At 41.6% G+C, this 20,959-nt stretch overlaps 2 protein-coding genes across 3 annotated transcripts; one reads left to right on the top strand and one right to left on the bottom strand.

The window, feature by feature from the left end:
- Window positions 1-25: 25 nt before the first annotated feature.
- On the bottom strand, window positions 26-7,704 carry LOC119725710 (splicing factor 3A subunit 2-like). 2 transcript variants are annotated; one of them, XM_038197244.1, is made up of 8 exons: window positions 7,608-7,704; window positions 6,019-6,201; window positions 5,468-5,586; window positions 4,773-4,885; window positions 3,904-3,953; window positions 2,568-2,708; window positions 1,881-1,949; window positions 26-1,646 (listed from the first exon to the last, which is right to left on the bottom strand). In XM_038197244.1, the coding sequence occupies exons 2-8, from the start codon at window positions 6,142-6,144 to the stop codon at window positions 750-752; spliced, it is 1,515 nt and encodes a 504-aa protein (XP_038053172.1). In that variant the 5' UTR covers window positions 6,145-6,201; window positions 7,608-7,704; the 3' UTR covers window positions 26-749. The 2 variants fall into 2 exon arrangements, with proteins under 2 accessions (XP_038053172.1, XP_038053173.1); XM_038197245.1 differs by lacking the exon at window positions 7,608-7,704 and adding an exon at window positions 7,327-7,416.
- A 453-nt stretch (window positions 7,705-8,157) lies between these two features.
- LOC119725708 lies at window positions 8,158-18,960 on the top strand. Its single transcript, XM_038197241.1, has 13 exons — window positions 8,158-8,277; window positions 9,273-12,947; window positions 13,079-13,149; window positions 13,710-13,860; window positions 14,095-14,255; window positions 14,519-14,670; window positions 15,271-15,351; window positions 15,955-16,066; window positions 16,188-16,265; window positions 16,454-16,581; window positions 16,932-17,048; window positions 17,506-17,616; window positions 17,876-18,960. The coding sequence occupies exons 2-13, from the start codon at window positions 9,293-9,295 to the stop codon at window positions 17,961-17,963; spliced, it is 4,905 nt and encodes a 1,634-aa protein (XP_038053169.1). The 5' UTR covers window positions 8,158-8,277; window positions 9,273-9,292; the 3' UTR covers window positions 17,964-18,960.
- Window positions 18,961-20,959: the final 1,999 nt, after the last annotated feature.

The raw sequence follows: 20,959 nt of genomic DNA on the forward strand, positions 1-20,959 counted from the left end.
CTGACCAGAGACCGACTTTTTGGTTTTTTTTGGCCTAACTGTGCTAAATAAATTTTTTTTTAAATTCAAACAAAAAATAATATGTGTTAAACATTTAAGTGTTGCATTTGACACTACTATCCTTATAAAGTATTGGCTCTTTGAAGGAACTGATCTTATTTTGAACTCTGTAGTATTAATAATTAAAAATGTTTCACAATTACATTTACAGTCGACTCTTGTTAATACAAACTCAGCCGGACCTAGCCAAAATGTTTGTTATATCAGAACTTTGTATTAAGAGGAGCGTCGGTCCCATTCATTGTGCACATAAAGCACAGTCAGGACCACGGGTTAATGTTTGTTATAACCAAACAGTCGGTGTTTGTATTAAGAGTGGACTGTACCTTGGAAATTCAGCAAATCAAATTTAGTATGTACAACTTACAAAAAGAATTAAAAGCCTAAGAAAAACACAGATAATTCATCAACTCATCACAGAATTCTGAATGAATAACATGAAAGTTATATAAATTTCAAAAGCAAAATTCCACAGAAACCAATTTAGGCATGCAACTGAGAATAACCAAAAAGAGGAAATTCTAAGCCCTATTAGAAGACATTATAGGTTACAAAATGAGGAAATCAACCGATCCTAAGAAATCAACAGATCCGAGGAAATCAACCGATCTGAGGAAAAGTTGCATGCCTGAAATGTGCTTAGCGGTATTTTCTGCCAAGAGGCTCCGTGACATCCGGCTCAGATTAGCTCAATCATCGTCTTCCTCTGCTTCATCTTCCTCCTCCATACCCTGAGGCTGCAGCAACACTGCCGGGGGTGGAGGAGGGGGTACAGGTAAGGGTAACCCACCGGGCATCGCATTGGGTGGAGGGGGGAAGTTGGGTGGCATAGGGGGTGGCTTCATACCCATCAGAGAGGGTAGCTGAGGCATACCGGGTGGGGGTACAGGAGGGGGCGGTATGTTTCCCCCGGGGGTTGAGAACATCGCTGGGGGTGGGGGTGGCGGAATGGGCGGCATGGGGGGTCGCTCTGAACCTGGAGGGCCTGGGGGTCCAGGGGGTCCCATCCCTGGGGGTGGCATTGGGGGTCCAGTGGGTGCTCCTTCAGATGTTGGGGGTTCTGGAGGACCACCCATAGGTGGTCCACCCATTGGAGGACCACCCATAGGTGGCCCACCCATAGGTGGCGGTGGTCCGCCCATGGGTGGTCCACCCATGGGTGGTCCACCCATAGGTGGTCCACCCATAGGTGGCCCACCAAATGGAGGTCCGGAGAATGGAGGTGGGGGACCTCGCATGGGTGGTCCCTCCATGGGGGGCCCTGGATCAGGCCCCCTCATGGGGGGTCCTTGATCAGGACCCCTCATGGGGGGTCCTTGATCAGGCCCCCTCATGAAGGGTCTATTAGGGGGAAACCCTCTTGGACCATGGAATCCACCTGGAGGGGGTCCGCGAGGGGGCGGGCCACCACGGAAGCCTTCAGGGGGTGGGGGACCACGGGGATGTGGGCCTCTCATCTCTGGACGTGGAGGTCCTTGGTTGAGGCGGTTATCATCAGGCGGGGGGAATCGGACCCGAGGACCGGGACCATCTCCTGGGCCTGGCATTGGCTTGGGTTCCATCTTGAAGTGGAACTGTAGGAAAAACTGAATCAAGAAAAAAGAGCAAATAAAAGAAATTATGAAAACTTGGTTTTTAAATCCGGCTAGTCACTTGGGCCCAGCAAAGGCTCAGGTATTTTCTCAAAGTAAAACATGGAGCAAGATCATATTAAATTTTGGCTCAATTAAATTCTTATTGGCTGGACACATGACTCATTCCAATGATCAGGGTCAATGTTCATAGAGAGATTCTGTACAGAGATACTTTGTTTTTCCTACCTGCTTGGTTTCCTTATTCCAAGAAGTCCAAAATTTTGCCTCCGACTTGTCGACCTCTCTACTTGGAACCTGGAAAGCAAAAAACATCATTTTTTTAAAAATCTCTTCAACTTTCCATACTTACATCTCAAACCAATAGGGTTTACCATGGCAACCACCACAATGGCAACCACCACAAAAAGAAATACTACTGATGGAATTAACACAACCTTCTGCAATGAAAGACAATTATTGGTACTTTGATGAATGGCTTACCATCGCCAATTTATGAGTGCTCTAGTCATAACAATGTGTTCTCCATAAAATTAGCCTTGGTCAAGTGCAATCGACGGTAGTGTCTGATGATGAAGTGCTAAAATAGAGTGCGGCTGTTGTTTATTTTAGCAGCAGACCATCGATCATATCGTCACGTCCGTGCAACAAGGCGGTATCTCCTAAAATGGGCCGTATGTGAAATGCGAGTTTCAGAATGTCAAAAGGTCGTATCTCACTTAAAATAACCCGGATGTACAGACAAAGTCAATGAACGTCGAGATACGACCTTGTTGAAGGAACGTATTTGCGCGAGATACGACTTTGTTGCAGGTGTTACGACCTTATTGCAATGACGCGACGACATATCGTCGAAAGCCTTGACCAAAGCTATCATAAAATTGGCCTATGAAATTGGCCCAGCAAGATACATACCTTGAATGCTATAGTCTCATATGGCTCGGCAGCAAACAGCAGATACTGCCATTTCTTGTCTGGTGGCTCAACTCTCTGCTCATAGGCTGACATGAAGCGGTGTCTGGGTCCTATACCTTCAGCTATCTCAGGGTAGTCAATCTGGGAGAAACAATAACATTGTCTTAACTCTAACGTACCTGAATCCATCAAAATCCACACCCGTTTTGGAGGACTTTGGTGGATTCAGGATACCTCCATATTGAAAAAGTTGGGGGATTGTGATGGATTCAGGACATTAAGACTAGCAGTACTGCAGGATTTTGATGGATTCAGGAAACCTCCATATTGAGCAGCTGCGGGACTTTGATGGATTCAGGATCTCAACAGTTGAACTCCCTGGCTATATGTTTGGGGTGTACGAGGTACATGTATATGGACTCACTGGTGGATTCTAATGGACTCAGGATACCAACATTTTTTTGCTTGACAAAATTGGTGGATTTTGGCGGATTCAGGATATTTTCTAGTAAATGTGCTCAAGGGGTAAGGGTTAAAACATGACTTGAAGGTCTGCATGAGGATGTCAGAGATAGATGGAGCTGGTATTTCGCCATGATGTTGTGTGACCTTAAAGGGAAAATACAACATTTGCAAACATCAAAAAATAAAACTACCAAATCATTTTGAAATACCTTGCTGGACTGTTAGTGAATGACAGTGTAAAGCATCCTGTAAAATCATGGCACCTGGTATACTGTCATTTTCAAGAAAAGTGGTATTTTTGTATCAATTTCCAACGCTGGTCGGCCAACCAGCGTTGGAAAAAACTGGCTTTTTTTTCAAATACTGGCCCCAATTGACCATCGCACTTGTTTGCAATCGATTACACACCTATGAACGGGTGCAAGCCAGCTAGACTGGTTCCCTGACCTTACAATTCCCCAATGTATGTAAACAGCTCTGTTTCTTCTTATATGGAGTCAGGGAACCAGACTACAGGAAAATGATTCTTTTTCTTGGTTTTTATAGCATTTTCGAACCCAAAACCTAAAAAAAGTCAGTGTAACTATATTTGCTATATATTTCCAACCCCCAATTCCATCCATTTCTGAAAATTACAGCCAAAGCAAATGATGTATATTCCCTTTAAATCTCCATTGAGCTATTGTGGGGTTTTAGAAAAATATGGATAAACTTAAGATTAAACGGGTCACACTGTGTCACCGTAAACTTCTGCATTGATAAGTGTCAGAATGATTTCTCTAGAATTATGTCAAACTCACTAGAATATTCTCTAGAATGATGTAAAAATATAACTTTGATATAGCGTTTTGAAAAAAGAAGGTTAAATTACCTGGAACAAAAGACTCTGTTGGCCCATGTTAGGATCCCGCTGCTTTGTCACTAAAGGAAAAAAAAAAAAAATTGTTGGAAATGAAATGATTCAAGGTCGAAACTCATTTCATACATGAAGTCAAGCTAATACATCATCTTGAAAGGCATCACATGATGAATACCATTGTAGTAAACAGAACATCTTAAAAGCAACTGCCACATTGTTGCAGCAGCAACAGAAACAAGTGCAATATCCCAATGGTCCACTCACCTTTGTGCATACATTTTGGTAATGATAGTTTGACATAGAGTTTCAAGTATTCAAGTTTCTAGCTCATCCCAGTTTGTTGGTTGTTGGTGTGGTTGGTGGGGTTGGTGTTGTTTGGTGTTGTTTGGTGGTGTTTGGTGGTGTTTGGGGGTGTTTGGGGGTGTTTGGGGGTGTTTGGTGGTGTTTGGGGGTGTTTGGTGGTGTTTGGGGGTGTTTGGGGGTGTTTAGTGGTGTTTGTGGGTGTTTGGGGGTGTTTGGGGGTGTTTAATGGTGTTTGTGGGTGTTTAGTGGTGTTTGTGGGTGTTTGGTGGTGTTTGGGGGTGTTTGGGGGTGTTTGGGGCTGTTGGGCTTTTGGCTTTGGATTTGGCTGTCCTGTTCCGTTCCCTGTCTTTCCTGTACACTCTGTTGTAAGTTCTGTTGGTCCAGTTTCTTGTCTTAAAAGGCATTTCTATTATAAGACGTTGTCTCTTGAATATGCCTCTACAATTGCCTCTTTCATTTGTGTCTTTCTTGTATTTCATCAACCGTCGTTCTTATATCAACTTTCTGTATAGTGATTTGAATGTACATTTTGCAATATGGAAATAAATGAGATGAAGTGAACTGACTTGAGGACATACCTTTGTAACCGGGCCGTCCAATCTTGACAAACTTCCTGATGTCTACTTTTGCCTTCTCCAACAAGGCCGGCTGTGCTGGGGCATCTTTTGCCTCCTTGGCTGCTCTTCTCGCACTGCGATTGATGGAGAAATAACGTCAGGTCTTTATATCTTAGACTATGGGCATTTCTGATAGGAACCTTCCTTCCAGTAGTGTATCAAGAAAGGGGGGGGGGGTGGGCATGCCCCTGGCAGATTTTTTTGAAAGATATATTTTTTTGCAGTAATTATTTCCATTAATGGTTACAGAGTTTTGACATGGAAAAAAGGGAAAAAAAGATAACCGGCTCAAACCCACTACTGTGCGACGTGAAAATCGGCATATATTATCCAGTATGCATAATAATGGTCAGTTTTGAATACCCCCCAGTATGCATAATAATGGTCAGTTTTGAATACCCCCCCTCCCGACATCAAAAGCTGGATACGCTACTGCTTTCTTCCTATCTGCCACTGCCAATTAGTGCCTTAACACTAAAGGAAAAAAGTCCTTTAATCAAGCTCCTTGCCTCCATGCAACATCTTCTGAGAGCTGCAGTTGGATTTAGAAGGATCTCACATGGTTTAAGCCTAAAGACTTAATTATCCAATTAGTACAGCTGACAGGTGGTAATCTTGTTGGATCGTTCCAAGTTAAGAAACCGACAGCCACTTACAGGTTTGACTGATGTTTCTTTCCCTGTGTGTGGGCCAGGTAGCTACCTTCGTTGTTGTGTAGCGTCAAGCACAACTTGCACTCATAGGAACCCAAATGATTCTTCATAAAATATGGATCCTAGAAAATGGGGAAAAAAACAAACAAAGACACAGATATTGTAAGTTACCCAGCTGGGATGTAGTCTAGAGCTTAGACATTGTGATGGTTTGATACCCGATAACCCGCCGCAGCGATAACCCGCTGCCTTGAGTGGGCGCTATCAAGACCAACCATCACCCACGAACCTGTCGGAACAACATCTAGGCCAATTCGTACTGGTTGTGTAATGCGTACACACCTGTTTGGCCTAATATATGTAGCACGCATTCAAAATTCATAGTAGTTCCGAAGCAAACCCTCAAATTTCTTCCAGTAGTATAAAAGATGCAGCAAGACGTTTGTGCAACTTCACTGGTCAGCTCTTCTGTTGTGTGAAGTAGGTCCCACTACCGTCCCTATGTTGTGTAGTTAGGAACGGGGTCCTTAACTACACCATTACTCCAACTTTACCTTATTGAGATCGATAGTTTCCAGGGCCAATTGTCTCAATCTCTCCCTGCGATCTCTGTTACTCTCCGACTCGGAGGCGACTCCGCCGCCTCCTGTCTTGCCCCCTGCTCTGTTCTGGAAGTCCATGTTGACGACAAAAGACTTTCGTCTTCAACAGGAACGTAGATGGATTGTTTCTAAAAACTATAGACAAAAAATTTTAAAAGAATCACAAAATGTTACAAATTGCATAGAGCAAGTGTGAAATTTGAATAGCAGAGTACAAGAATCATATTTGCAGGGCTGCCAGCTCTCACGCATTAAGTGTGAGACTTACGCATATTTGTTCTCACGCTCTCACGCACTCGGGATTTCTCATGCAAAAAAAAGAAAACCAATAAAATTCAAAAATGATTTTTAAATGATATTCTTTTGCTAAAAAAAAAAAAAAAATTGGTTAAAGTGGTCAGAAATTGCCTCAGATCGCACCACAGAGCGTTTAGAATGATAGAATCTAAAATAAAATTGGGGGCCCATCAGCATGATCAGCGTGGGCCCGGCCGAATTACCCACGCCGTACTGGCATTGCGCTGTAGCTCTCACATTTGATATATATAGTCGTGTTCCCTAACGTGGCGCACTTCGAAGCTTACCCAACTTTCCTTGTGTAGTGTTGCCAAACCTCTTTGCTGATAAACCTCAAATTTATGCAGTGAAATACTGGTACTTTTACCTTTTTAATGCTTGCTGTTTAACCTCTGTGAACAATTTCGGTTTCACAAAATTTCATCCGAAATGCAAAAACGGTCGCGTCCGGAAATTGGGCACAAATTGGCGGAGTGTTCCCTAACGTGGCGCACTTGAATAAATCTCGGAAAATTCCAAATTAACATTTAGGAATTTCTGTAAACTTGAAAAATTCTGATAAATCATTATTATCTTAACTTACAAACCCAGCCAAATGTTTGTCAGAAAATTATTTTTGTATTTTTCGGGGCATTTTCAAAGGGTTCACTTTGCACTTGAAAATAAAATCGGAAAATCACGCCAAAATTATTTTTTCTTTTAACTTTGTAACGGGTAAATAAACTTGCGATTTATAAACGGGAGTGTTTAGAACTTGATGAAATTTCACTTTCTGTGAAATTTCAGTTAAAACTTTTGCTCTAGCTAGGCGATACAGGCGAAAAATCAAAGTGCGCCACGTTAGGGGCCGCGCCACGTTAGGGTACATCAACAATGAACAATATATTAGGCCTAGAAAGTTGGCCTTCTTAATTCTGATCAAGCTCCTGCAGGCTTCACCAAATTCTCACTCTCAGCACTTACTCTAGTTAGTAGGCAGCCCTGTATATTTGCTACACAAACTGCGAAGTGGAGCAATAAACTTGACTGGTGAATAGCGCCCTCAGCGACAACAAAAACGATTTTGAATGTGCGTTTGGCATTCGTTTCATTACAGCCCTGTATTTTCAATTCTGGCTCAGTAATCGGCACAAAAACCGATCATTATAAACATTCAACACTACATTGTCTAGGCCGAACATTTCCATATTGATTAATTGATAATTAATTATGATTATTTTACCCGAAATGTACCGTTAACTTACCTCAGATTTTGTGCACAAAACACATGGAACACATTTTAGAGTTTAGTCAGATCCCTTCTTCCCATTCCAAATGACGCTATCAGAAATTAAGACAGGGTACTATACAATATTTTTTTCAATATAAATTTTAAACCTAACATAATTGAATTTTAAATTGTAATAAATTAAAAAAAACAGCCAAATATTATATTAAACATTTTAAAAATATATTTGCAAGATATGTAAGATTAACAATATTTTTAGCAGACGATTTTGGTATCTACTTAAATCTTATTGTTGACAGAGCCGATTCTGACCAACCCCCCAAGGCAAAATAACACTCTGGCAAAAGAATTGCAAATGAAACATTAAAAATGCTATAAATATGTATATAAAATTTGTCAAGAAAAAATGTTGACTACAATATCTTTAGAATAATTGTAAAACAAATGCAAGATAGATTTATTGACTTCAATATCAATGCATGCACTATGTAGAGAGATCATTAGTCTTACTGCCATTCTAATTTCAGTGGGGGTGCAATGATTTTGGATGCCTATAACAACGGCATAAACAGTATGGCGGCAGATGCAGAACTGTGGCCGTAATTGATTTATATCTTGAGTGAAACCACCTCATCGTTCTGAAATCTGATAAGATGTCATGTAGAATGAAAGATCGGATACTTATGGTAAATTTCAATCGATTTTTTTTCTAATTGCCATATGACGTTTGTATTTATATATCTTATTTTTAGAGGAATGTTAAAAAAATGTTACTTAGGCTCTTCAATCATGTCAATTTGTTCCTCAATTCATTTCAATCCTCCATTAGCTTGAGCATGGAGGTAGAATTAGAATTAGAATTAATTCTACCTCCATGGCTTGAGTAACTACAGCTGACATGCTCATCAGCTCATATTCATTCACATGTAGCTGTGAATGAATATGAGTATGTCAGCTGGAGTTACTCAAGCTATTCCTCCATGATAAAACCGAGCATTTGCCGAGTAACTAAAAAGTTAGGACTCTCGCCTTTTTTTCTTTTTTTTACATTTTGACATGGTCGGGCTGTCCAAATGCGATTTGTTGAGTCCTACAATTTTATGTTACTCGGACTATAAAACCATCATGATAATTGATAAAAATACAACATTCTACATCCCGCGTGTTAAAAAAATAAAAATTAAAAAAAAACAATTTTAAGAATAAGACCAACTGTTACAAAGTGTTAGGCCTATAGTATAAACAAAACAAGTAAACATAACGGATGCAACATAATTGAAAACAAGTATTAGGCCTAAGTCAAGTGACACTTAAATTTTCCAAGGAGTGCAAAGTGCTACTGCTAGGGCATGTAGGGCCTTAGCTCTGAGTGGAGCGTTGAATTACGGGTACCCCTCCAGTTTGTATGGAGGGGTACCCGTAATTCAACGCTCCACTCAGTAGAGCTAGTAGGGCCTACTTCTAGAATTAGAAGGCTTCTCTCCGTCGCTTCTAATTCTAGAAGTGCCTAGGCTAGGGCCTACCAAGTATGGGGGTCTGCACAATGCGCAAGCTTGCATGGAGCCAAGTACACAGTACACAGGTGCAACACACATGTACGTTTGTCATGATTGTTTCTGCAAAAATTTGTACTAACAAAAGAGGGACAATTAAAGTTATTGTGTATTTTATTTCACAACAGGTTTTGAGTACATTGACATAATGGAGAGTGCAAGAAAACCACAGCTGAGTGATCTCCGACAGAAACGATTGGCGTATTTTGATCAAAAATATGCCCCGAGCCCTCCCACAGAGCCTAAACCAAGTAGCAATGTCAATCTGGCATCAACACAGATATCAAATGGGTCGACACAACGAGGTGGGAAGAAGACCTCTGGATACTATGGTGATGCAACCTACAACAAGACTGGTGCCATTCCGAAATCATACAAGAAAGGTCAGCGAGGGGTTGATTCCACAACTTCAAACTCGGTAGAGAATAGTGGTGGATACAGTTATCAAGTGGTCGCTGCGAAGAAGAAATCCACCAATCAGCAATTGAGTGCTCAGGATTTTGAGATACACACGCCAAATGATGTCGATGAACTTTTCCAGTCTAACCGAGGAAGACCTAGAAAGGCAAGTCAGGTTCCAGAAGAGAAAACGGAGAAAGTTCATCCGTCAGAGCCAATTCGTGGCAATGTTCTTGATGCAGCTTCTGTGGATTATGAACGTCGGCTTATGGAGCATCTTCAAAGACCTGATCGTCAGAATGTAAACACTCACATAAGAACTGCACAGATACGTTCGGGTGATAGCAGAGGAGATGATATGCCGCAGAGAAATAATCATCTTGTTCCCAGGAAGAAGCATCTGAAGAAATTCCTGTTTAGACAAGATGAAGATACCTCACCTGCTCTCAAGGCAGCAGCTGAACATGATGCTCTCTACGCCCAGAACATACTGAATCAGATGGGTCATGTACGGAAACTACGAGCTCAGGTGCATGGAGAACTCATGTCTGGCTTCTCAGAACAGGAGTTTGGATTGAACCCTGTGAGTTCGAAGGCCGAATCTTTAGAGCAAGATTTATCACGTGAAGATCCTGTCTCCTCAATTCAAGTTGGATCATCTCAAATGGATGGAGGTCTGCAGAATCGTTCAATCAAAGATCTTCAAGAACCCACCAGTGTGTCTGTTTATTCGTTGCAAGCAGATTCACACCGTGTTACAAAAACTTTGTCACCACCGCCATCAAACTCAACTGTGTATTTGCAGGAGGAAGACAGTGGTACTGGTGGCACCAGTGATCAAGACAAAGGTTCAGGCAGTGAAAACTTGGATAATGATATGACCTTTGACCTTGGGGCATTACAGGATGCAGCCAAACAAGGGGATGACATCTTGAGGAAGTACATTCAGAGTCTGAGCAAAAACATCAAGAAGAAGAAATTAAATGAGTCTATCGGAGAGACCACTGGAAACGCATTCAAGCCAGACCCACATGAAATAGATGGTCCGAAACCAGACGAAGTGCAGGATTTAGACAGAGAGCTATCATCTCATCCTAGACATCCTAAGAAGTTTCTGAATACTGACTTGAGACCTGAGCAGGAGACGAGCATCCCTCAGACATCTGAATCAAACACTGTGCCACGAACGAGAAATCTGGAAAGACAGCATAGACCCAAAGTGTCGCAACCTAGTGTCACCTCAACAGAGTTACAGAGTCTAGGACTATTTCAAGACCTTCAAGATATGAAGCATAACTCCCAAGACCCAGGTCATGATACCACAAAGCTGCACACCCAGCTTAAATCAGGCCCTAATCAGCCAAGACGTCTGGATGGGATGGTTGAAGACAGTACTGAGGATGAAGATTTTGGCTTGAGCACACACCGACCCATGGAGAGACCGTTGTCTCCTCTGAAGCAGGTTTACGTGAACCGCAAAGAGAGGCACCTTGAAGGCTCCGAAGATGATTCAACCGATCCTGTAAAAAGACATCAGAATAATACTGAGAACAATCAGAGTGACTTAAGTGACGCTGGACTGTCTTTGCAAAAAGATGATGCAGTACCTGAAAAAGACCATACATCTCAGACAGGCAACGTTTTTCATACATTTTTGGAGCCTGAGGTTGATAACACTCTGTTCCGACATCACAGTTTAGAAAACTTCACAAGCAGCACTGACCAAAGTGGAGATGAAAGATTGAGAAAACAACCTCCAAGTTATGAGAAGTTGTTCTCCAACCCAACAGGATTAAGCTCAGACTCAATCCCTTTCCCTCACCCATCGGGGACTGAGATTGGAAACTTTGTGTGCCCAGAGCAGAGCACAGACTCTGACCAGGATGCTCACAAGAATCTTGCAAGAACCTCTCAGCTTATTCCTATTCCACCACAGCAGGAGAAGACGGGCAGTACCAGCTTCAAGCGACACAAACCTGCAGCCCAGAAGTCCGCAAGGAATAAAAGTCCAAGGCGACCAAAGACCCCAGAGAGGCATGTAGAGGGTGTCAGGGAGCACCATGAACGGGAGAGAGAAACTCGCAGACAGCTGTCGGCTCGCAAAAGTCAGAAGAAATCTCTCGAGCAGGAAACTGGAAACCTTGCAAAATCTTCAACGGATGAAGATCCTGCTCTTCGGCATCCTCATCCTCCTGAAGACAGATTCAATTCTGAAGATGTCTTAAAAGTAGAGAACCTGTTTGAGTCCTCCAGTTGGAAAGAATCATGGCAGCAGCTCAATTTAGGACCCTCCGGAGATGCTAAAAATCACAATGAACAAAATCAAACAGGAAAAATGTGTCCAAGGTGCACCAATTTCAGTGTGAACAGTCAATCGGAGTGTGAAGCTTGCGGCACAGTCATCCATAATGAATCTGTTAATCCAGTAGACTCTGTGATTCCATCATTTGATTCCCATTTCAAGGATGTGTCTTCAGGCGGAGCTGCCACCGCCAGAACCCATCTGACAACAGGAAGTGCTTGGGATATTGAAATCTCAGCTCCGACTCAAGAGAACAAATTTCCAAGAATAACAGCAGACGATGAGTCAACTGTGATGGGGAAGATAGCCAACTTTGTTCCCAAACTGACCGATGGAGGAGGAGATGTCGGTGGATCTAAGAAATCCAGAGGGCCTGTTTCGTCAAATGAGACGGGTGCTGGAGATGCCAGTCATGTATTTGGAGATCTTCCCAACAGAGTGGATGCATGGTTGGCAGCTAACGAGACCAGCAGACGCTCTGATGCTTCCGCAAATCTCGACCCCACTGGACAATCTGCAAATCATAAGATTCGGATCCCAGACCAACTGCGACAGTCTAGCGACGAGGAGGAAGCAGAGCACAAAGTGACCTTTGAACTTTCACCCCAAGTTGACCTCGGTAACCAACACTTGCATCAGAATGGTCATGCTCCTGGCTTGGACGATCGCCTGGGGAAAAAAATCAAGCCCCGCCCAAGTAGTGCTGGGCCGCAGCAAAGCAGACAGGAGGCAACAAGACCAAAAGGTTCCGTGTCAAAGAGCAGGACCGGTCAATTGATTGACCAGCCGATGTACAACCGCAGATGGGCAACGTCAAGCTCAACATGGGGTACCAGACGCTCAGTTGGAGGTCAGAGGTCAACACTCATAGACTCCATTCCAGCATCAAATTCACCGACGATGCAAAGAAAGAGGCCGTCGTCTGCAAAACATGATGTGCCACTGCACAAGAGTGAGGCTGAACCGAGGGTCAGGGGTCAGAGGCCGCGACCTCAATCAGCGAACTGGAAATCCAGAGAGTCAAAAGATTTGGGCAACAGCAAGAAAAGGAGTGGGAATCTGAAGGATGAATTCTTGACTGTAAACACAGCTCAAATTGAAGGTAAAATTGTGCTTAAAACCAAATCAAAGATCAGCATAAAAAACATGAACCTTTATCAATCGCAAGTGTGTGGGATTAAACTTTTGTCGTTTCATTAAAAACGTGCATGATTTCTTATTGTTTGTTTACAGAGGGTCTCGCTTCCAGAGCACTGCATGCCAGTCATAGCATGCTACCTCTCACCTTGCAACTCATCTGTGATGTAAGTTTACAGTGCAGAAAGTTTGATTTCATCAGGTACCTACTCAGTATCTGTGCCACAATATGAAGGCTTATTGCTTAACCAGTTCGCGCCGGAGGCCGTGTATACACGCACAAGTTTGCAGCATCCAGAATGGATGACAGATAAACACACAGGGAGCGAGGCCGGAAATATCTGTCAGCGACCCACTCGCAGCGAGCGAGGCTGGAAATATGAGTGTGGTACCTGAGGGTGATGGCTTCAACCCGACTGGCTTGAGGTCGAGTGAAAAGTAATCCTGTGCCTGGTTCTGTTCTTGTCCAAATAATCCCGGCGTGAACTGGTTAAAGCATAAGGAATTCATCAAACATATTCATTTTCATACCACGTGGGCCCTACATGACAAGTTTTACGTTTATTTAATATACATGGCATGTTTTTTTCTCTTAATGGGTTTGTTTCTATAGGATACCTTAGATTCTATCAAAGCAAGAACCCTTTATTGCCCCCTCTCACCTTTGAACATAAAGATGAAACACTCCAAAGCCTGTGTCTTATTTTCTTTCTTGAATCGTTTCCAGAGTCCCCGAGGTGGTGACGATGTGTCAATATGGGAGCTCCTACCTGATGAGATTCTCCTTCACGTCTTTCGTTACCTGAGCTACAAAGATCTCATCAAGTGTGCTGCAAGTTGCTCAAGGTTTCATCGTATCGCAATGGACGACTCATTGTGTGAGTATATGAGCAGATTTGGGTGGCGGGAACCATTAGTCGACTAGTGGTCTATTTGTGACATAACTTACGCCTGCGCACTGGTCGAACTATGGTTAACTGTAATTCTTGGTCTGTGCCATGTCTTATGGTGTCTAGAGCTATATTGCTATGTCTATCGTCAGCTCATTCTTATGTAGTTGAGTCAACTCACAGGTTTGAATTTTAATGTTAAATTTTGCTTTTTTTGCACAGGGAGGACAATCAAGCTTCACAAGAGGCAAGTGAGCGACTTTTCCTTGACTCAGATAGGTGAGAGGCATCCTACGAGTCTGTCCCTCACTCAATGCTATGGCAACATCGTCACAGAGAATGGACTGAGAAATCTCTTCCGTTGCTGCGCTGATACACTCCAGGTAATGAGGATATGACCTTTGACATTGGATGTGACCTTTGACACTTTGGATATCTTTACAATGAATATTACGGATGAGATTCTCTGCCCCATTCTTCTCATGAATATTCATGACAGCTCAATGTGGATGGATGCACTGGCGGAGATCTGAGAAGTGATTCGCTGCTAATTGGCCCATTTTGATTTGCTGCCCATTTATTTTCGTAATGAATATTTATGGAAGGAACTTACCATGCACATTCTTCTTATGAATATTCATGACAGGAACTCAATGTGAGTGGATGCACAGGCGGGGATCTGACAGGTGATTCGTTGCTGCTACACGCCAGCAGGTGTAATCACCTGACATCATTGGATGCCAGCTGGAGCCAGGCTACAGACAATGGACTATCAGCCATCAGCGACAGCTGTCAAAGGTAGGATAAGAATTTACTCATTAGCACCTGTTCTACATTGTATTACATTGTATTACATTGTATATTACATTGCATTACATTGTATTACATTGTATTACTTTGTATTACATTGTATATTGCATTGCATTTAAAAATACATTGTATTACATTGTATTACTTTTATTACATTGTATTATATTGCATTGCATTACATTGTATTACATTGTATTGCTTTGTATTACATTGCATTAAATTGCATTACATTGTATTACTTTGTACACATTGTGCTACATTGTTGAGAGGAATAATTGAGGTAAAGTGCCTTACTCAAGGGCACAACACGCATGGCCACGGCAGGGCTCGACCATTAGACCACAAGTGCCCACTGTGGTATAGGGACAAATGGGTTAACCTTCATGAAACATTAACTGTTACAGACATTCAACATGACTTCAGAGTCCAGATAATGGAAAATTACTCTGTAAAGTCGCCTTTCAGAAACCAAATTCTATTTGGGTCAGCCTAAGTTGCTTCTTATCACTGTTGTGGAATGCCAATATGAAATGGGTGTCAGTTCCTCCAAAATTCAAGAGGTTTAATGTGTGACTGTATTTGTTGCAGGTTGACGTCGTTGTGTCTCAACGGATGCCAGTCAGTTTCTGATGAATGCCTGAATCGTGTCATCAAGAAGCATGGCAGAAGGTAGGTCAGGACATTTGTGTAGCACCGTTGTCTGCTCTCACAGGCTGTACTGGATTTGTTGCCTCATGTAAGATTTGGAAGCAGCAATAAGATAAAGTTTTACAGTAGCACCATGTGAGAAATCTCTTTTGTGAGTTTGTAAGGTTCTGAAAAGAACCGGGGGAAACTCAACGCTTCAGAAAATATGCTCTGCCCGTCGTCAGGAGACTGATTTGTCACATGGTGCTACCGTGAACCTTTATCTTATTATTGCCTCTTCTCATTGCTATGGAGTGTCATGGCCTAGCGGTTAAGAGCATCGCACCGGACTCATGCTCTGGTGTTTCAGAGGCAGCAGAATGTGGGTTGGAGCCCGGGTCTGGACACTTGTGCCCTTAAGCAAGGCACTTAAAAATGTATGGTTCGTCCTTCGGATGGGACGTAAAGCCGTAGGTCCCGTGTGTTGTGTAATGCAATGCACATAAAAGAACCCAGTGACATTTATCGCTAAGAGAAGGGGTTTGCCCCGGTGTTTCTGGCCTCCTGTTAAAACTCCAACGTGGAGTATTAAAGAGTAGAACCAACCAAGAGCCAAGAAAACTGTTGTGTTGCCTTCTGTTTCAGTCTGCGTGTGTTGGAAGTCTTGGGGTGTGTGCAGCTTTCTCCTGAGACACTTCAGTTGATTGGCCAAGAATGCCGTAATCTTCACACTCTGAACATTGGCCAGTGCTACAAGGTATGTAAGAATCTCTCCACTTTTGCTGCTATGACAGAAATCAAGATTTATTTTTGTACAAAATTGAGGTTACTTTCTGTGCAGTTAAGCCTATTCAACTGATTGTTTTCTTCATTCTCAGGTCACAGATGAGTGTATCAGTCAACTCGTCAGCCATCTCAGGAACTTGAAGCACCTTGACATGCGTGGCTGCAAACAGGTCAGTCAATCAATTAAGCTCTCTAACAGGTGTACCGAGCCGGCATCAGACCTTTCAGACTTTTATCCAAAAGCAGTCCTTTTAAAACTAACAGAAATATTCTCTGTGTTTTCATGCCAAGGAAACTGGAGATAAACACTGGCCTGATGATTAATATTGTAAGTGACGTTTTTGTCAATTTATTGCAGATTCGAGATAGCTGTGTGAGGAAGATTGTGAGAAACTGCAAGCGTCTTCAGACTCTGGTCTTGGCAAACTGCACTCACATCACCAACGCAGCGATGGTTGAAATCGCTACCTACCTTCCAACAATCAGGTACATTGTTAGGGTGCTATCTCAGTGTCTTAGCCACGGATTTTTTCTCCAGGTTCGCCGGTTTTCAATCTGGCTGTGTCTGTGATCAGATATTGGTCCTATGGTAGCTGCCTAAGGTGCCTTTGTACTTGCCTTCGGCTCGACCATGTTGTACCTGCTCCCTTGCAATTCAGCTTCTGCTGAAAGTAAGAACGATTAGCCCCCCCCCCCCCCCCCCCGATTAGGCCCCCCCCCCCTCCAAAAAAAAAATAACATTTTGGCACCCATTGGCATTTCATTTGATCATTTGATCATATCTTGTGATGCGTTGATCCTCTTGGTAAACTTGAATTTTCTGTCTTTCGGTGAAGGTCTCTTGATGTGTCTGGCTGCAAGAAAGTCAACAACGAGGGCGTTCGTTCCTTAGCAACCTGTTGCCATTATCTGACCTCTCTAGATGTCAGCTCAACGGGCGTTGATAACAAAAGGTACACAAAAACACACTGTATCCAATAAAAAAAGTTTATATCAACATGGCCATTTCAAAAGCTGATGTGTCTTTCAAAGACAGACGTGTCTGGGCATGCAGAGCTTGATGTGAGTATGACCAGAAAACATTTTTGGGGTGATCATTTTTGTAAATTTAAATTTTTTTGGCGATCCTTAATTAACCTATTGCGGTAGAATCACGTCAATGCAGTTTGTGGAATGTAGTCCAATTACATGATATACAAATGGACGCACAACGCACAGAATCTGAGACAAACAAAACGTAACATACAACATTCCAAAGGGTTGTCTAAGGGGCGTGGCAAACTCGCAAACGGTGATAGATCAATACATCCAGGGTCTAGACAGTTATTTTGATTTCGAAGGTGCTAATAGTGTGATAACACACAAAATGTAACTATTGAATTACATTTTTCAAACTTTTTGTTATAATAGTGTTTCCGCCTTGGCTAATTACTGCAACAAGACACTGGTTTCTGTGCGTTTCAATTGCTGCAAAGACATCACTGAAACGGCCATTGTGAAACTGCTGAAGAATTGCAAAAAGTAAGTATGAAACTAAGAAAGGGGATCCGCTCATAAGTCCGACGCCTCATAAGAGGCGTCGGACCTATGAGACGGAATTTATGCCTCATAAGTCCGACGCCTCATAAGTCCGAAACTTCGGACTATGAGGCGTCGGACCTATGAGGCGTCAGTTAAAATACACAGTTAAAATAAGAGTTGAATAAATAAATAAATAAGAGGACTTGTCTACAATTTTGTTAGTGTTTCATTTGTGGGTCTTTTTTCTGTTCTGTTACAGACTGGAGACTTTGCATCTGTATGGGGTGAAGGGTCTACGTAACCTAGGCGTGTTGAAGCTACAGTATCCTTGCCTGTGGTTTGAGTAACGAGCAGGCCTCGAGTTATGTGTGTTTGTGTAACAACATATCTATGTGTACGTGTTCTACATAACCCCCGAGGACCGACACACAAAGGGAGAACAACAGATCCTTTCAGTCCTCGGGAGTTGGGTCTTCTGTTGGAAACGGTCCTCTGTAGTAAGTTTGTGTGCTTAGTCTATGGGAGAGTCAAATTAGGTTTTGCCTTTCACCGACCAATGGGAGAGTGTTGTATTCATTACAAAGGGATATTTGTGCACGGAGCCATATGGACTGGTCAAGTGGCTTTTTTTACCATGAGAGAACTTTCTGTTTTTCTTCTTCTTTTTCATTTTACTTCTTGAAAAAAAAAAGAACTGTTTTAGATATTTGCCCTTAAGAAGACAAGCTTTGAAAAATGTGCCTTAGCCAAGTGATTGATATGCAAATGAGGTGTAAATATTAAAAACAAATCAAGTTTAGTTCAAAACGTGGGAAGTATTTTTTCATGTCACATTTTATGGAATCAAGTGTTAACCAAGCAAGTCAATTGGTGTAATGATATTTTCAGTGCCTTTACTCAAAGTTTGGAACTGATCATGCAATTTTATTTTATGTAACAGCGCCCTCTATTGATGAAAGAACATTGTGTAAAACATCAATGCTGTGTTGTCAACTCGATAACACAATTGCTGCAATTTAAAAAAAAAACAACTAAATCTCATGTTTCCAAATTTAGATTTTGGAAAGAGTGTGCACAAATTTCCCGCAGTTTTTAATATTAAATGACATCTCTGGGCAAGATAAATGGACGAAGTAATGGACAATGTGATATACTACATATCTGCCTGTGGCTAAGTGCATATCATCATCCAAGCATTATTGATGTATACATTGTAGTACATTGTATACACATGTTCATGTATTAATGGCTTAAACACATTTCAAAGGCAATTTGTTTCCAAGCAATGATAACCAGAGCTGAATTATTTGTGCAATAAAGATAAGTGTTTTTACACCTGCATTGCAATGTTGTGTTAACAGCCGTAAAATCCATCTTGAATAATTGTTTCACTTTCAGGCATTTCCAAAAATGTATTTTTAATGTTCTAGAAATAGAACGAAGATGGTTTCAGCTAAATTTAGAGACCGAATTCTTCTTAATTTTGGAGGCAGGATATAATTATAGATTAATTGGAGCTGTGTTGTATGAAACTGAAGCCAAGTATTTTTTTTTCGAAACTATACATTTCATCTTGTTCTGAAGACAAGTTTGAGCTTGCCTGTTTGAAGTGTTTCTGGCAGGTTTAGAAACTGATTATGGAAATAAGCCTATGAGGATGACAAGTTTAAAAGGAATATTTAGAAGTTGATAATTCTGTAAATGCATAAAAGCTAATCATGTATAGCGCATTGATTTCTAGAAAATTTCTAGGGAAGAAATAGTAAAATTGTTGGAAATGGAAAAGTATTAACTAAACCTGGATATGTTTGAGACTGTGCCTGGTTAGGAATATTTGCAAATGCAAACGGAAATGTAAATTTACATATTTTTTTTACAAAATGATGGAAGTGAGATTTTTTTAATCTCATATGCAGCTGGTTTTTCACAAAGCTTGAGTTGTTTTATTTTATTGACTTATTAGTTCCTTGTTTTTGTTGAAGACTTTAATGTGGATGGAAATTTAAACGCCTTGCAAATTGAGACTTTTTTGTACAGCATTTGTGGCGTAAATAGCCACAAATGGTTTCAGCTCCGGCGACAAAAGCCACAGTTTAAAGGAATCCGAGTTTTATCTAACGATCCATAATTACTTAAAACCCTCATTTGTCTGCAGCGCTAAGTCTCACACCACTTAAAAGTCTACAATTAAAACAATTATATCGACGCGTTAATAGCGCGCGCTCGTTGCAGCGTCACGCGGTCGATATGTGCGTGCGCGTATTTTCCGCCACAAAGGCTTAGCCATTGATCTCCATATACACAGTCTACGTATATGGAGATCAATGGGCTTAGCCGACAGCATGCTGTAATTACCAGGTACAATGTTACTTTCGTGCCAGAAGCGCACGCGCAGAGCTGTCCCGGTTAAAGTTGGAGATGCGCGCACATGCACGTAACGGAGACCGGCAGTCCGAGCACGGGTAATACTGAATTCATTGCCGATCTATATATGCAATTAGCGTAAATCCACAGTCTGCACCGACATTGATTTCCGTTTTTCCGTCTGGTGATTGTGCTGTTGGTAATATTTTAAGAGAGTCATTGTTAAACCTGCCACAAACTTCATGGAGTAGGCGACATAAATAACTATGCAGGACAGTTATGCAGAGTAAAAACGGGTTTCCAATTTCTTACCTTAAAGGGTGGCCCCCAAAAACAACAACAACAACAAAAACAACAACAAAATCCAGAACGGCATTATATACATTGAGACTCAAACCACCAGTTCCAATAGACGGAGAATTGTTTTTAAGAAGAAATATAATACCAAGATCTCCCGATTCGGTCCAGTAATTTTTTTTTCTTCTGCAAAGCCTATTTTGTGAAACACATTCATTCAGTATTTTTTCTCAAACTTATTTTTGAATATTGCTGATTATTTTTTTTCATGTGAAGGGAGTGCAATGGCTTAGGTATGCAGTGTTTTTGTACTTTTAGCCTTATCAAGTTTTAAATGCAACGAACACAGTATATTTTGGTAATTTAATGTGATTATATGTGTGTAAATTGATGACTTTGCTTTGCACAGACCTATGCAAAATTGTTGTCTTCATGGAAAAGTTGTGTGTACATTTGGATCGATGGATAAATATTTTAAGCTACAATCATACCGCGTGTGTTTATTTTGACAGCAGAATAAAAGCGAAGGTCTTTATGGCCCGTATAAATCGTACGATTTGTCATTCTTTTTTCCTTCTTTTTTGAATAAAATGGGATTTACGTCTATATAAGAGATACAAATTGTAAGTGTAACAATAACAAACAAAGTAGGGTATTAAAACACTGTTGGACAATGTTATTT

The sequence above is a fragment of the Patiria miniata genome, unplaced genomic scaffold (assembly GCF_015706575.1).
Source record: "Patiria miniata isolate m_02_andy unplaced genomic scaffold, ASM1570657v1 HiC_scaffold_19, whole genome shotgun sequence".
NCBI lineage: Eukaryota > Metazoa > Echinodermata > Asteroidea > Valvatida > Asterinidae > Patiria > Patiria miniata.